This window comes from Hippopotamus amphibius, chromosome 1, assembly GCF_030028045.1.
Source record: "Hippopotamus amphibius kiboko isolate mHipAmp2 chromosome 1, mHipAmp2.hap2, whole genome shotgun sequence".
NCBI lineage: Eukaryota > Metazoa > Chordata > Mammalia > Artiodactyla > Hippopotamidae > Hippopotamus > Hippopotamus amphibius.
The window spans coordinates 161079163-161097363 of record NC_080186.1 but is presented as its reverse complement, the minus strand read 5'-3'; the positions used below and the strand labels follow the sequence as shown (position 1 = coordinate 161097363).

The 18201-nt window shown below is 35.5% G+C and overlaps 1 protein-coding gene across 15 annotated transcripts in view; it reads left to right on the top strand.

The window, feature by feature from the left end:
* The window catches only part of ANKHD1 (ankyrin repeat and KH domain containing 1), a 118030-nt gene that overhangs the window by 8676 nt on the left and 91153 nt on the right, over positions 1-18201 (top strand). For all 15 annotated transcript variants that reach the window (XM_057733321.1, XM_057733272.1, XM_057733263.1 and 12 more), the window contains exon 2: positions 15585-15738. In XM_057733321.1, the coding sequence (XP_057589304.1) occupies positions 15585-15738 (154 nt within the window). The remainder of the gene's footprint in view (positions 1-15584; positions 15739-18201) is intronic.

The following is an 18201-nucleotide window of genomic DNA, read 5'->3' as shown; positions in this document are numbered from 1 at the left end:
CAGGCTCCTCATCACCCTGGCTTCTTCTGCTGCAGAGTTCTGGCTCTAGGCGCGTGGGCCTCAGCAGCTGCAGCACATGGGCCTCAGCAGCTGCGGCACATGGGCCTAGTCGCTCCGCAGCACGTGGGATCCTCCCAGAACAGGGATCAAACCCGTGTCTCTTGCACTGGCAGGCTGACTCCCAACCATTGTGCCACCTAGGAAGTCCCAGTGAGTGTGGTTTTGACGTTGAACATATTTTCATGTGCTTACTGGCCATTTGTGTATCTTCTTAAGAGAGATGTCTATTCAAATCCTTTGCCTTATTTTTTTTTTTCCATGCCTCATGGCTTGTGGGATCTTAGTTCCCTAATCAGGGATAAAACCTGCCGCCCGCCGCGCCCCCCCCCCCCCCCCCCCACCAAGTGAAAGCTCTGAGTCCTAACTACCAGACCACCAGGGAATTCCCCCTTTGCCCATTTTTAATTGGGTTGTTTTTTAATTGTTTAATTGTAGGAGTACTTTGGATGTTAATCCCTTATATGTATAATTTGCACATATTTTCTCACATCCCATTGGTTGCCTTTTTACTCTGTTGTCCTTTTATGCATAAAAGGTTTTAATTTAGATGAAGTTCAGTTTATTTTTTTCTTTTATTGTCTGTGCTTTTGGTTTCATATCCGTAAAGTTGTTGCCAAATCCAATGTCATGAAGATTTTTTTCCAGTGTTTTCGTCCAAGAATTTTATGCTTTTAGCTCATACATATAGGTCTTTGAGCCACTTTGAGTTAACTTTTATATATGGTGTAAGGTCAGAGTCTAACTTCATTCTTTAGCTTGTGGGTATCCAGTTTTTCCAGCACCATTTGTTGAAAAGACTATAATTTCTCTATTGAATGGTCTTGGCATCTTTGTTAAAATTCATTGTTCATGTATGGGAGGGTTTTTTGTGGGCTCTCTGTTCTAGTCCACTGGTCTATAGGTCTGACTTTATGCCAGTATCACACTGTTTTAAATACTATAAGTTTTGAAATCAGGCAGCATTAGTCCTCCAGCTTCGTTCTTTTTTAAAATTGGTTGACTAGTCAGGGTTCCTTGAGATTCCATGTGAATTTTAGGATGGGTCCTTGTATTTCTGTAAAAAATGCTGTGGGATTTTGATAGGGATTGCATTGAATCTATAGATTGCTTTATGAGAACGTTTGAATACAAATCTTATGTAATTGTTTCACCACAGTAGATATCAGCCAATCAAAAAGCTTGAGATTGACAAAACATTTGAAAGCTTCTATGACAGGAAGAGACTGAGCACTTACTAATGTCCTCCCTGAAGCCATTGTACCAAGTTCATATGGAATACTGTGCTCTAAGTAGATATTTCTGTAATAATATAATCCTTATTTTTTCTCAGTTTGTCCTCATATAGATTAATTTGTGATTGATCATCATGCTTCATATATTGATTAAACACTAGGAAGAATACTTTTTATCCTTTTTATCACTAGAGAGTTCTGTTTTGGAAAAATTATCTCAATCTGGTATTAAATCTAGATAAATCTGTAGTATTTTCTTTAATGATGTAGAATTTAAAAGTTTTCACATAGGCATTTTATGAAATCTGAGGTAGAAAGTAAGGTTATGGCCATGTCAGTTGATACCTTGAGTGGTACACTTTGAAAGTGCTTTCAGCACTTAGTTTCTAATTGATTTTTTTCTTGTATTTACCTATTCTTTGGCTAAATCTTTACATTTCTATTTTTGCCTTTTAAAAATTGTACAGTTGTAAATTCAGTAACATATGTGACACAAACTATCATTATCAAAGAGCAAATCCCAAAAGGGGCAGTAGTCCAATTATATTGAATACATTCCCTTTTTTTTGCTACTTTTTATTTTGATATAATTTCAAACTTATTGGAAAGTTGCAAGAGTAGCACAAAAAACTCCTCCTATCCATCCTTTATCCAGACAGACCAGTTTTGTTCATTTTGTCCTCTTCCTCTTTCCTTCTCTCTCAACAGGCAAATAAGTAATCTATTTTCTGAATCATTTGAAAGTAGGTTGCATACATAATGCCTCTTTTCCCTTAATTTCTTTAGTGTATCTTCCCTAACAATAAAGGCATTCTCTTACATAACCACAGTGTATTTATCAAAATAGGAAACAACAAATTTCCGAAGTATTTTTCAAATTTAAATTCCCAAAGTTAAAAAAATTGAAATAGAATTCACATAATATAGAATTCAGTCTTGAAATTGTATAATTCAGTGGGTTTTTTAAAATATGTTCACAAAGTTGTACAACCTTCCCCGTTATCTATTTTAAAACATTTTCATCACCCCCAAACAAAACTTTGTATTCATTAGCAGGCATTTCCCATTCTGCTGTTCCTGCAGCCTTTGGTAATCACTAATCTATTTTCTGTCTCTCTGGATTTGCCTAGTTTGGGCATTTCATATAAATGGAGTCATACAATATGTGATCTTTTGTGCCTCACTTTTTTCACTTAGTATATTGTTTTCAAGATTTCTACATGTTGTATAATGTATCAGTACTAAACTGGAAAAATATCTTTTGTGGATATACCACATTTTTGTTCATTGGTTGATGGCATTTGAATTATTTCCACCTTTTGACTATTATAAACAATGCTACCATGAACATTTGTGTACAAGTTTTTTATGACGCTATCTTTTCAGTTCCCTTGAGTGTACACCTTGGAGTGGAAGCTTGATCATATTATAACCCTGTTTTACTTTCTGGGAAACTACCAGGCTGTTTTCTGTAGCAACTGCATGATTTTACATTCCCACCAGCAGTGTATGAAGGTTCCAGTTTCTCTACATCCTTGCTTACGTTTTGTTTTTTTTTAAATAGCCATCCTAAAAAAAAAAATAAAAAAATAAAATAGCCATCCTAGTGGGTATGGAGTATTATCTCATTGTGACTTTGATTTGCGTTTCCCCTAATATTTTCATGTGCTTGTTATCCATTTGTGTGTCTTTGGAGAAATGTTTATTCAGATCTTTTTTCCATTTCTTGGTTGGGTTGTCTTTTTTTTGTCGAATCATATTTGTTTTTAAGAAAAAACATGTATTCTGGATACCAGTCCCTTATCAGATAGATGATATGGAAATATTTTCTCCCATTCTGTGGGCCATCTTTTCACTTTCTTGATTGTGCCATTAAATTTTAAATCTTTGGTTGGGCCCAATTTTTGTATTTAACTACTTTTTCTTTTGTTGCTTGTACATTTGGTGTCATGTCTAAGGGACCATTGCCTAATCCAGGGTTATGAAGATTTTGCACCTGTTTTCTTCTAAGAGTTTTATACTTTTAGCTCTTACATTTAGGTCTTTGATCCATTTTGAGATTTTATATAAGATTTGAGGTAGAGGTCTAAGCTCGTTCTTTTGAATGTGGATATCCAATTGTCCCAGCACCATTTGTTGAAAAGATATTTTTTTCCCCTTTAAATTGTCTTGGCACTCTTTTCAAAAATCAGTTGACTTGATTATTTTTTTTCAAGCTCTTTATTGGAGTATAATTGCTTTACACTGTTGTGCCAGTTTCTGCTGTACAACAAAGTGAATCAGCTGTATTTATACGTATATCCTCATATCGCCTCCCTCCCGTGGCTCCTTCCCACCCTACCTATCCCACCCCTCTTAAGTCAAAACCTATCAAGTTGCTATCCCTGTGTTATACAGCAGCTTCCCACTAGCTATTTTACATTTGGTAGTGTATATACCTCAGTACTACTCTCTCACTTCGTCGCAGTTTCTCCTTCACCTTACACCCTGTGTCCTCAAGTCCGTTCTCTACATCTGCATCTTTGTTCTTGCCCTGTCACTGGGTTCATCAGCACCATTTTTTAAGATTCCATATATATGAGTTAGCATACGATATTTGTTTTTCTCTTTCTGGCAAGAATAAAGATGGAGAAGTAGAGAACGGACTTGAGGACTTGGGGTGGGGGGGGGCAAAGGAGAAGCTGGGACGAAGTGAGAGAGTAGCATTGATATGTATGCACTACCAAATGTAAAATAGATAGCTAATGGGAAGTTGCTGCATAACATAGGGAGATCAACTCCATGATGGGTGATGACTTAGAGGGCCAGGATAGGGAGGGTGGGAGGGAGTCGAGGGAGGGAGGGGATATGCGGATATATGTATAAATACAGCTGATTCACTTTGGTGTACCTCAAAAACTGGCACAACAGTGTAAAGCAATTATATTCCAATAAAGAGCTTAAAAAAAATCAGTTGACTTTAAATTTGATGGTTTATTTCTGAGTGTTCTATTTTATTCCACTGTTATATATGTTTTCTCATGCCAGTTCCATAGTATCTTTTTTTTTTTTTTTTAGTTTTGTGGGGTTTTTTGGTTTGTTTTTTATTATTTTATTTATTTATTTTTGGCTGCATTGGGTCTTCATTGCTACATGCAGGCTTTCTGTAGTTGTGGTGAGCAGGGGCTACTCTTCTTTGAGGTGTGTGGGCTTCTCAGTTGAGGAGCACAGTCTCTAGGCACATGGGCTCAGTAGTTGTGGCTTGCAGGTTCTAGAGTGCAGGCTCAGTAGTTGTGGCGCATGGGCTCAGTTACTCTGCAGCGTGTGGGATCTTCCCGGACCAGGGATCGAACCGGTGTCTCCTGCATTGGCAGGTAGATTCTTCTTTACCACTGTGCCACCAGGGAACTCCCCCATACTGTCTTGATTACTGTGGTTTTTTTGTAGTAAATTTTGAAATTGGGAAGTGTAAGTCTTCCAACTTTGTTCTTTTTCAAGATTCTTTTGGCTATTCCGGGTTACTGGATATGTTCTTGTTATTCATCTGGTCTTCAGAAGAGGTTTAATAGGGGGTATTTTATATGCTGCAGCATTTGTGGTCACACAAAAACCATTCCTCCTCCATTAATATATTCCATCTCTTGAAATTTCTGCCCCTCTTGTATTCACTGAAAGTGGATGGTGGGGAACTCCTATGATTTAAACCTGTGTTTACCAGGCTACCAGAAGAGCAAGTCGTTGTAGTGTTTGTTTGTTTATGCGTCCCCTCCCTGACAAAGCCTGGGTATATGTTTGAGAGAAGACTAAACTGAAGAGGGAGGAGGTGGTTAGTTTGGGTAGTTGAAATCTAAGTACATCTGATGTGGACTGTATATAGCCTGCAAGAAGAATATGGACAGAATTTCTTTTTCCAGGATAATAAACAAATGGATAAATGGAATAAAATATAAAGCATAGCAATTAGAGTTTTTGCATCTAGTATCTTCTAACAATTGCTTAAGAGGTGTGAATTCAATGTTTGAGTAACATCCAAATTAGCTTGACACCCAAGCCAGTGTTATCACCTGTGTGTCTAAATTGAAAAAACAAATCTTGGCTGTTACTGCTCAGATGGTCCCAGTTATGTTAATTTACTAGTTATTTTGATTCTGAATAGTGAGAATCTGTGCTATATTTTAGTACCTGTTTTGCTTGGAGCTTGACTGACAAGTTAACAAAGAAAAGTTTATTTTCTTTTAGTTTGAAGAGACCATTATTTAAGGCTGTACTTAAATCAAGTGCGTGGATTTGACCTATTACCACCCCCCCAACACAATTTTGAATATGATAATACAGTATCAAAAGTACTTACTATTGTGTATTATCTCCTTGTTAATCTGTTAAAAGCATGCTTCAGTTCTCTACAGAGGAAAATCAGTGTTTAGTTTGGGGTAGGGCCTCTTTTTCATGAACTCACATCTTGCATAATAAAATTATATCTTTCAGAGTTTAGAGTCCTTGGCACTCTGTTTAAGAATTTGGTATCGTAGAGTAGATTCCACAACAATTTAACTAGAACCTACTATTTGTTAAGCTTTTTGCTGGGCTTTGGGATTACAAAGATGAAAAAAATGTGGTCCCTGCCCTTAAATGTATAGGTTTTTCAGGAACATGAACATTTAGAGAATGTGAAAACAAGGTAAATTATTTATTCAAATTATATTTGCCCTTCTAAACTACTTTTACATAATAACAAATTATATTTGAGTGTTTGTTCTAGGCACGTACCTTAATTGCATCACTTCATTTAATATTTTCCTAGTCTTGTGACAGTCCAAGGTCCTAAACTCCATGTATGAATCATTGCCCTGTATTATAGTTGGATGATCACTATAAAGGTTGATGTTTGGGTATCTTCAGGAGTTTGATGGACTTTAAGGGACGGGTTTAAAGGGACCATGATCTAAAATGAAAGGATACAAAGTTCATCAACATAAGATATTTGAGCAAAACCACAACTGCTTCATTATGTTCTATAAACTCTCCAAGCGTGTCCTGCTCCAGAGCCTTTGGCATTTGCAGTTCACTCTTACAGGAGCATTCTTCTCTTAGATATCTGTGTGGCTTCCCTCTATTGCTTATTTTAGTAGTCTGCTAAGAGCCCCTCCTACTGCCTACTGTATGTATGTTCCATAAACATCTCAGATTCACAATTCTGAAACTGAACTCATCACTTCCCCCTCTACCCCATCCTCTGCCCGCCCCCCCCCACCCCCCACCCCTTGTAAATTGTATTGCCCTAAAACTAGCCAGTGTAGTCAGAAACCTCAGAGCTCACATCTGCTGTTTCTTACCACACACATCCAAACTGGCACTAAGTCCTATAGGTTCTTTCTTAATATCTTGTTTGTCTCTTTCTCTGTATTCTCACTGCTTCTGCTGTAAATCAGATCATCATCTTTCACCTGCACTTATTGTAGTAATCCCTGGCTCTGTCTACCTCTGTGATTATAATTCTGATTCTTCGTCTACCCTGCTATCACCGTAAATTCTCTAATGCCAATACAGTCATGTCACTTCTTTGGCAAAAAACCTTCCCATTCCTTCGATAAAGGATAAATCAAATACCTTGGTATGGCATACAAGGTTATTTAGGATTTGGCTTCTATTTCTATCCTTGCTGTATCCTACTTTATTTTCTTTTTATATTCCAACCATACCAAGTTGCTATAGTTCTCTGAACATATCAAGCTATTAAACGTCCCAAGTAATTTGCTTTCACTGCCTTTGCTTTTAGAATCATGATGATAGCTACTGCATGCTGAGTGTTTATTGTCCACTGGACTAAATGCTTACCTTATATATTCTCAAATAAACTTTACAACTACCATATGAAGAGAGTGATATTATTCCCAATTTACAGATGAGAAAACTGAAGCTCAGAGACATAATATAACATGCACAAAGTTGTACATCTAGCAATGATGGAACCAGGATTTAAATCAGGTTTCTTGGAATGTAAAACCCATGCTTACAACCACTCTACACTGCAGCTGTCATTAATGGCCCTGTTTCCCATCCTGTTGGATACCTTCTTGTTCCAGATCATCACCTCTGATTTCCTTCATTACTACCCCAACTGGAATTTACCATTTCTTCCTTCCTCTGTGTTCCCATGTTGTCTGTATATAACTCCCTGTGAAGTAGCATCTGTAGTACTTTATTGCATTTATTCGATTATCTGTCTTAATGAGCAAGAATCATGTCTTATTTTTGTGTTCCCCATATAGAGTAGAATGTGTGGCACATAGTAGGTGCTTATTAAATGTTGGATTTAATAAGCTAATGTATGTTGACTATATGTATGGTGTTTAATATGCTCAGATTACTTGTTAGCTTAAGACAATATAATGGATTTTATATTTTTGTGGAGTAGAAAGAGTATAGGAACACAAAGTTCTTAGACAAACTGACCTTAATAATAGTAGTAATGGTAATATTAGTAATAATAACTAATATTTGTTGAATGATTACCATGTGTTAAGCACTGTTGTGCGATTTTAGATACAGTATCTTGCTTAATCATCAATAAACCTGTGATGTAGTTACTACTATTATCCTTATTTTATAGTGGTAAAATGAGTTAGCTAAGATGGCACTGTGAACAGTGGGCTAGTGTTCTAAGGGTCCTTCCGCTTAGTCATTATGCTCTTCTCCCATTATTGGTATGTTTCCTACTTAGAGAAGTTCCTTTAGCACTTGTTGTAAGGCTGGTTTGGTGGTGCTGAATTCTCTTAACTTTTGCTTGTCTGGAAAGCTTTTGATTTCTCCGTCAAATCTGAATGAGATTCTTGCTGGGTAGAGTATTCTTGGCTGTAGGTTTCTCTCTTTCAGGACTTTCAGTATATCCTGCCATTCCCTTCTGGCCTGCAGAGTTTCTGTAGAAAGGTCAGCTGTTATCCTGATGGGTTTTCCCTTATATGTTGTTTGTTGCTTTTCTCTTGCTGCTTTTAATATTTTTTCTTTGTGTTGAATTGTCGTTAGTTTGATTAATATGTGTCTTGGTGTATTTCTCCTTGGGTTTATTCTGTATGGGACTCTCTGTGCTTCTTGGACTTGGTTCATTATTTCCTTTCCCATGTTGGGGAAGTTTTCCACTAGAACCTCTTCAAATATTTTCTCAGACCCTTTCTTGTTTTCTTCTTCTTCTGGGATGCCTATAATTCGAATGTTGGTACGTTTAAGGTTATCACTGAGGTCTCTGAGGCTGTCTTCTAGTCTTTTTATTTTTTTATCTTTTTCCTGCTCTGTGGCGTTTATTTCTCCCATTCTATCTTCCAACTCACTTATTCGTTCTTCTGCCTCAGTCATTCTGCTGGTTAGAGCATCTAGAGTATTTTTAATTTCAGTTATTTTGTTATCCATTGCTGTTTGTTTTTCTGAGTTCTTATGAACTGTTTCTTGTACTTTCTCTAATTTGTTATCGAGATTTTGTATCATTTTTACTATCATTACTCTAAATTCTTTTTCAGGCATTTTTCCTATTTCCTCCTCATTTATTTGGTCTTGTGGGTTTTTTTCCTGCTCCTTTGCCTGCATGGTGTTTCTTTGTTTCCTCATGGTTGTCCAAGCTTTTGGGGTTGCTTGTCCTGGTGATAGAGGTGTTTATAGAAGACTGTCCAAGCCTCAGACTAATGTCCAAGTATTGGATTAGACGAATATTCAGTCAGAAGAACTGGCGTGAGCAGAGGTTCCCGTCCTGCAGCGGGTTGGGCTTCACCTTCGGGAACACCGGCTCCATCTGCACCGGGCGTGGACCGGGGTAGTACCTTTCTGGCGGCGGTGCCACTGCCGCTCCTCCTGGAAGCGCCGGCTGGGATGCTGGACACCAGGCCGCCTCACCTGTCGTTCGGTGGGAGCCCGTGAACCACCTGCTTCTGGGAGCGTCCCTGCCTCCCTGGGTCCCCATTATTGGTATGGATTGGAGGTTTATGGGTGTCTGAAGCTCTTTTTACCATTAAAATCATGTTATTTTTTTGGAGTGTTCGATGCTTATTTTTTCTTTAGGGTAATGAGAAAAAGCCAGGACTCCTTTCTAATCTCAATCTTACCCGTTTATTATGATAGGACAAATATAGAGTAATGTTTCTTCTTTCAACATTAAGATTTTATTGGAATTAATTGTCAGGTTCTTCATTCCTTGTTACTTTCCTAATGAGTAGGTGAGCAGTCTTCTCTTTTCTTTAAATCTGTTGTGGCACAACTTTCGTTGTATGTATGTTGGTTAGAAATAATGTAGTTGTAGCTGCCAGAAATTATTAAATAAAGTAATGATTTGTCTGTCTCTCTAAAAACTCTGGTAGAGAGGAGTTTGTGGGCTTGATAATCTATTACATTTAATTTAATTTAAAGGTTTTTTCCCTGACATTGCTGTTATTGTTAAACTACAACATTATGATGCTTGTAGAGTCTCTGTTCACTTCATTGGTTAGCATGTATTTGTTTTAGTCATACGCCACTGTTTAGAAGAGTCACTTAACACAGGTTGGGGTGTTGAAAAGGGTGGGAGCTTTGGCATCTGAAGCACATGGCTTCAGATACCTGCGTGGTTATGTGATCTTGGGTAAGTCACTTAACTTTTCTGAGTTTCAGTTAAAATGAAGATGTTAATCTACTTCATAGAGTAGTGAAGATGATTGAGTGGAGTAATATATGGAAAATGCACTTAATGGTAACTATTATTAAAAAAAAAAAACTTTCCTTTCTCCCATGTTGAGAAACTTCAAAAAAATGATAGATTAAAACTATAGTTTATAAAGGAAGTTTTTGTAGTTGACCAAAGTGGAGTTACTTTCCTCCAGCTTTAACTGAGAATTAGGAAAAGTGATGGTTCTCTTTTGTGCTGTTTGAAGCTAATTAATTTCAGAAATTCCAAGGTAACATTTATGTTTTTTGAGAAGAGGATTGTGAATCTGAAATTGGGAATACAGTTTCCCTTGTAGAAAGAAACTTGAAAAGTTTTTATGATAAGGCATATAGCCTTTTCATTCCATTATTTCCACATATTGTTGCTAATTACATTGGGCCTTACAGTATCAGCAAAACTTCTTCCTAAATTTATCATTATTTGGTCTCAAATTGCAGCTGTATTACTTTTTCCTGTTGAGTGGCTCTTGGAGCATGTTTGTGGTGGATTCAACTATTGAAATTTTGGAATACCATGTTTTGGCACAAAGGAATTACTATGTCATTCAGTAATTATCTCTTGGAATGCTGACCATCCTTTTTGCTGCTCCAAGTAGAAATCAATAGTAAACTACCTGCATTCTGAAATTGGTATGATTCTCATTTAAAGTAGAGGGCTTACTTTGGGTGGGGAAAGGTAAGACATGTTTATCTCTCCAAATATAAACTAAATAAGAGAGGAGAAATAATAGCAAGTACATTTTTAAAATATATTTTTTTAGATGTTTAAATATTTTATTTAGCTTTTCATTTTTAATTATCAAATCTGAACTTCTTAAGGAAGCTTTTTTTTGAAGGTTTATAAGAAGAGGTAGTAAAAAATAAAGATTTAGCCTTTCCTTGAACTTTCTCATAGCTCCAGTTGGAATTCATGGGAGTAATGGTTATTCTTAAGGATTGCCAGAAGCAAAATGTGTGGCTACCAATATTTCAGTCCCTAACTGAAAAAACAAACGTTTTTAACATGTTAAAAATAAAAATTTCATAATTCATCTGTTAAAAGGCACTTGGTGGTGTTCTTTATTTGCTTGTTGCATGATATGACCACATAACTAAGAATATATAAACAAAAATATGTAATGTACATGTTTTATGATAGAATGTTTTTTACTAACTTATTTTCTGTGTTAACTAGCAGTCACTACTTCCAGAAATATAGCCTTAGAGAAAGTAACAACTGATTATTGACAAATGTATAGGTGAGATTTTATTATTTTGCTATCATATGACTTAAAACATATTAATATTATTGAAAGTGTTAATTATAGCACTACTTCACTTGATAGAAATTGTGGGGGTTTTTTGTTGTTTGTTTTTTGGTGGAAGTGAGTTTTGGCCAAATCATAGCTAGGTTAATAAATGATTTTTTTCTAATTAGATTTTGGCCAGGGTGACTGAGGGTTTTGGGGGGGGGGGTTGCGGGTTTTTTGGTGATAATAGCTGTGTCTGTGGTTATTCTCCCTAGTAACTATTGCCATCCAGTGGTTCATTTTTGAAATGTCATATAGACAAAATCCTTGTTCCCCTTTTCCTCCCTTCTACCTTTGTTTGAATTCTAGTTGAAGCTAAAAGCCACACTCATTTTGTTTTAGAGGAAGGGAGGGAGAAAAAAGACTTTTGAGGAGGAAGATATTGAGAGTTTGCCTTTAGCATTTTAGAAGAGATAACCTATAAGGGAAAAACAGGTGGTTTTTTATGGGCTGGATTTCCTCTCATCATTTTTCCTCCACGTTTTATTTTTGTACCTAATCAGAAATAGGAAAAAAATCTGCCATGTTTAAGAGTTGAAATAAACTTTTTTGCCATTGGTAAAAACGGTACCCTATAGGTTGATATTTTATGTTTGCTGCTGAATGTAGCTGCTGGATAGAGATGAGCTGTGTAACTACCATTAAGCAGTAAGGAAATTTCTGTGATCCTTTAGCTGTATGTAAGAAACTATGAGGCTTATACATTCATTTGCATGATGAAGACTAATTTTCTTAGATATAACATTACTTTGAACTTATCTGTTATTTAGACATTTTTTTTGGTGTTATATAGCTGAGCCTTTATATAAAATGTATGGTATTGGTCTTACTATTTCCATGTAGCTGTATACATTGACGGGCCAGACACATTTTGAGGTAATGCTGTTGCAATCTGCATTGCAATAATATGTGTTTCAGGAGGTTTATCAGGTAAGATATTTATGAACTGCCAAAAGCAATCCCTCAAATAGTTCCAAAGTAATAGGCATAACTGGATATTTTATTCTTTTATTGATTCCATGTAGAGACAGGCTTTTAAAATTTTACAGAAGGTAGGACAAAACAAGTAGGAGAATTGAGTGCCTTTTGGCACATCTAATTGACACAAATTATTCAAACCATTTATGTGTATAGTTATGTATAACTCATTCTGGGAACTTAAGATTTTCCTCACAAATGTTACAGATATTTAAAATTTGATCTTGTGGGTCAGAACTTAAATATAAAATGCCTAAAACTATATTTGAAAATTCAAGTGATTCTCACAAGGAAAAAAAAATTGTAACTATGTGAGGTGATTGATGTTAACTAAACTTATTGTGGTAATAATTTCATAATATATACTGTTAGCAGTCACTCCCATTCCTCCTTTCCTGACTCTTCAGGAAACCACTAATCTTCTTTCTATCTCTGTGGATTTGCCTGTGCAGGACATTTCATATAAATAGAATTGTACAATATGTGACTTTTTGTGTCTGGCTTCTTTCATGCTAAGCATGATATTTTCAGTCAGTACTTGGCTGAATAACATTCCATTGTATGGATACACCATATTTTGTTTATCCATTTACTAATTAACAGACATATGGGTTGTTTCCAATTTTTGTCTACTATGCATAATGCAGCAATGAACTTCTGTGTACAAGTTTTTGTAGGAACGTGTGTTTTCAATCTTAGGTATATATATAGAAGCAGAATTGCTGGGTCATATGGTAATTTTGTGTTTAATTTTTGAAGAACTGCCAAATGGTGTCCCATAGTGGCTTCATCATTTATACTTCCACTAGCAATGTACAAAGGATCTTATATTTTTTGAGAGTGAACCACTCTCTAAATGTCACTTTCTAAATGTGTCTTCAAGCCCGTTTTTCATTTCATTCCCTTACTCTCCACCCACATCTGACCACCTATTGAAATTCTATGCATCCTTCAAAGCCTAGCTAAAGTTACTTCTTGTGTAGTCTTCTTGGATTACTGGGGCTGCGAGTGATTTTTCTCTCTTTAATGCATATAGTTTTACCATTTATTTCTCTTGGAGGCCTTTTGTGATAGTTGTTGGCGTCTTTGATATTTCTTCTACCACATTTTTTGTACTCTCATGGTATTGCACTTTATATAAGACAGGACTTCAGTAAATATTGGAGAATGAATGGGAGAGAATTGGAAATCCTTAACTTGGATTTTTAAAATGTTAGATGATACATGTAATTGTATTTGTCTTTGTAATATGTGTGATACTACGTCAGACGAATGCTTTCTATAAAATAGACATATTAACATCTAAATACTGTCTTTAATAAATTTCAGAATTTGGAATGCTGGTTTTTATCTATCCGTACAGCTGGCAGGTATATGTATCTACAAATACGTAATAATTTCTTGGGCTTGCAACAAGCTCTTTGTTGTATAAGCAGTTACCTTTCAAATCATTTGAAAACTGGTAATCTACATTTATCTGCTGGCATTGAGCTAGAATGACATCTTTGTCTGTAATTACATATTAAAGAAGCTGTATTACAACGTGGTACGTGGCTCAGTGTTATTGGATCTGAAGTTAAAGATTTATTTTATAAAACTAAAGTATATCACTAGATAATAAAATATTGATATATCCACATCATTTTAACTTTACTGTCTTTATTAGGATATCTTTCTTTCGTGTCCATTGTGAAAACTGATGACCAACTAGTCAGATATTCCAAATAATGTAGTCTAAATACTGTGGTCTTTTGTTTATGAATTTGTTAGGTAGTATCTATTGCCTAGTATTTAAGAGTTATATGGCCTGTGTTTGAAACCTGGCTTTGCCATTTATTAGCCATGAAATCTTGGAGAAATATTTAACCTTTCTGTTCCTGTTTTTCTATCTCTCTATAAGTATGTTGACCTCCCTGGTTAGACATATTTACATATTACAGACATATATAGGCATATAAATATGTACTCATGATTATATATACATGAGTACTTACATTCATGTTTGCATACATATACATAAATACTTTCAGCAAAATAAAGATCATCCAGTTTTAAATCTTGTGGTTTTCACTTAATTTTATGACTTTTCTTATGCCATTAAATATGCTTCAAAAACATTGTTCTTAATGACTGCATAGTGGTCCATCCTGTGAATGTACAAAATGTACTTACCAAATCCCCTATTGCAGTTTTTTTCCCTTCATTTTTGGAATTTTAATCATTGCAGCAAGGAACATTCTTGCACATTTTTGTCTGGCATTCAGATAATTTTTTTAAATTTATTTATTGGCTGCGTTTATTCATTGCTGCCCACAGGCTTTCTCTAGTTGCAGCGAGCAGGGGCTATTCCTCCTTGTGGTGCGTGGGCTTCTCATTGTGGTGGCTTCTCTTGTTGCAGAGCACAGGCTCTGGGTGTGCAGGCTTCAGTAATTGTGGCATGCAGGCTCAGTAGTTGTGGTGCACAGGCTTAGTTGCTCCTCAGCATGTGGGATCTTCCTGGACCAGGGATTGAACCCGTGTCCCCTGCATTGGCAGGTGGATTCTTCAGCACTATGCCACCAGGGAAATGCTCATATAATTTTTTAAGGATAGATTTTTTTAAATGGAATTACTGGGTCAAAGACATGTGCTTTTTAAAGCATTTTGGTACACATTTCCAAATTGTTTCCCAGAAAGGTTGTGCATATTTTATCTGGTAAGAAAATTTAGAATTAACATGATTTGAAATTAGAGGGTTGCATGTTTATTTTCATAAGTTGATTTTGCTTATACTATTCATTCATTTCAACAAATATGTATTGAATAACTACTATGTACAAAGTATTCATAGGCTCAGAGGATAGGGCAGTGAACAAATGGATGATTCCTAACCTAATAGAGTTTTCCTGTCTATAGCACTTAAGATATTTGACCGTGGATTAAATCTTATTTTCTTTAGTTTAAGAGTCAGAATTGAATATATTGATTGGAAGAGAGGAGAAACTATACCTTAATGACCTATTTATGCTACCTAGTCTTTTTACTATCTAGTCTTGTATATATCTTCCTAGTGGCTATGTTGATGTACTTGTTTCATTTTTAAAATGCTGCTTTTCAGGCTCTGTGGTAGGCACAGAAGATTCATTGCTCTGCAGGAAACTTGAATCTGTTGTATCTGGGTTATTATATCTGTAGTTGTGTCTGAAGATAAGCAGATAGTCAGGAGACTCCCTCAAAGTTCCTCCCTATAACCTCCTGTCTCTACAATAATTTATTTGGTTATATTTAAATTCAAATCAGAAGTCATATTACCTTAAATTGCACTTATTCTAACAATATTAAGATCAGCTTCATGGATATTGCATCTTTAATTCGTGAACAGGTTGAATCATTTATTTTGGACCAAGAAGATCTGGATAACCCGGTGCTTAAAACAACATCAGAGATATTCTTATCAAGTACTGCAGAAGGAGCAGACTTACGTACTGTGGATCCAGAGACACAGGCACGACTAGAAGCATTGCTGGAAGCAGCAGGTACTTTGTTTTTGGTTTTCTCTTTTTCAGCTCTTTAAAAGACTCCAGGGAATTCCCTGGCAGTCCAGTGGTTGGGACTCGGCACTTTCACTTCCAAGAGCTAGGGTTTGATCCCTGGTAGGGGAACTAAGATCCTGCAAGCCACGCGGCGTCCCCCTCCCCACCCACCCCCCAAAAAAGACACCATCTCTATACAAAGTTATACAAGATTATCCCAGAATTATATATGTTATATAAAATTTGAAATATGTAAAATTTATGATCTTTTTAAAATTTCCTAAAGAAAATGTTTACATTTTATGTTTAAAAAGTTCTTGGTTGAAAGTTCTCAATGAGTGATTTCTAGGCTTAACCCTAACCTTTTTTTTAATTGAAGTATAGTTGATTTACAATGTTGTATTAGTTTCAGGTTACAACAAAGTGATTCAGTTATACGAATACACATTCTTTTTCATATTCTTTTCCATTATGGTTTACTACAGGATATTGAATATAGTTCCCTGCTATACAATAACACTAACATTTTTAAGGTATTAGATAATCAGCTAGTTATCAAGGAAAACTTATTACCAGTTACATTGCAAAATTAAAATGTGGAAAGTAAATTGAATCCATCAAATTATGAGTATTTTAGCTGATTTACGGAACTCTGCATGTGATTACTTACTTACTGACTTTAGTCTATTTGTAATTTAATTATAGATTGCTATTGTTTACTTAGAAAACATTCAAATAAAAATTGAACACAAAATTGGACCAAAATTTACCAAGCTATGTCAACTTCTTGTTCTGAAGTAGCAGAAAAGAAAAATCTGTCGTAAGTGTGCTTTCTCAAAGTAATGTATACTTATATAACTTTTATATTCTACAACCTACTCATAATTTGCTGAACAAAGTTTCCATTACACTGTAATGAAAGCCTTTTATCTCCAAAAATTGTTCTAAGAAGGAAGTTAACTTTTTCTAATCTTTGTATATTGCTTTTGAGATACGTTCAATTTGTATGACACTCCCTTTATTTACTTTTTTAATATAAATATATGTGCACATTACACATACATAAGAATTTAATCTAGAAGAATTTAGAGGTTATTTTTTAAAATACTGCCTAGAAACTTGTTAGCATACTGTATATATATTTTATCCTATGTTAAAGCTATTAAAATGCAGAACATTCAAAATAAAGTTTTTAAAAGCATTGAATTTTTTTTTTTTTTTTTGGCTGTGCCACATGTGGCTTGAAGGATCTCAGTTCCCTAGCCAGGGATCCAACCCGGTCCAGCAGTGAAAGTGCAGAATCCTAACCACTGGACCACCAGGGAATTTCCAAAAGCATAGAAAATTTCATTCAGTTTCTGAGTACTTTAATAACCATAATATTAAAGATAGGTATTCATAAAAATCGTAGCAGCCTTTTAGCATGTCTCACATTGAAAGAAAAAAAAAAAAATGTTGCATTTGACCAAATAATGACTTAGGGGGAAAGTAAGAGCTAAAAGAAATTGAGTATTTTTATATTATTCTTGGCAAGACATAGATAGTATGTTAGGAATGTGTTTACTTGATATCATCTTGTTATTCCTTTAACTTTCTCCTCTTATGGAAAAGCATAGGTACAATTTATAGCAGATTGACTTTTAGTCTATCTAATGTGTCTTTTTGGAACTGACAGAAACTTAAAGTTAGATTGAACAAAAAAATTTAAGTATGTAGCAGAAGACGGTTTAATTTACAGCAGACAGTTTAATTTAAACCTTTTAAAAAAAAGGTTTAAAGATCACATTAGTGGCAATTCCCTAGCAGTCCAGTGGTTAAGATTCTGTGCTTCCATTGCAGGTGGCAGAGGTTCGATCCCTGGTTTTTTCCACCCCCCGCCGCCCCTCGCCCGCCTTGTGCTTTAGAACCAGCTTAGAGCAGAGAGAAATGTGGAAAAAAAGGCATTTTTTTCTCCAGATCTTCTCTGGACTAAGTTACTTTCCTTCGCCAAACCAAACTTTGTTTACTGGTGGTAGTACATCTCTCTAGTTTAGGCTGACACTTCACTCATATTGTGAGTACTACTCCAAGACCCCTAATTAAGGATTTTAAACTCATTTCTGGTTTTTCTGCCCACCTCATGAGTCTCACTCAGGGCTGTTTTTTTCTGGTACATTGAGCATTTTTCTTTAGGTTTATGATAAATATAGGTACATATGTATTTATACCTTATGCATGATACCGTAGAATTGCTTACTTTTCTTACCTGTGTTGTGAGAAAATAAACCTTGAAAATCATGTCTTCCAGGAGGTGTCAGAAATTACTGAATTTTAAAATTTTGTGTGTTTTGATAATTTAAACTCCCAGCATTGTTGGATATGATATTGTATCCAAAGAAATTGTCAGATGTTTTTTAAAATGATGTATTCCTTTCAAAGCCTTGTGCAAGTCAGTTAGCTTAATGAATGCTTTCTTTTTGTGCATTA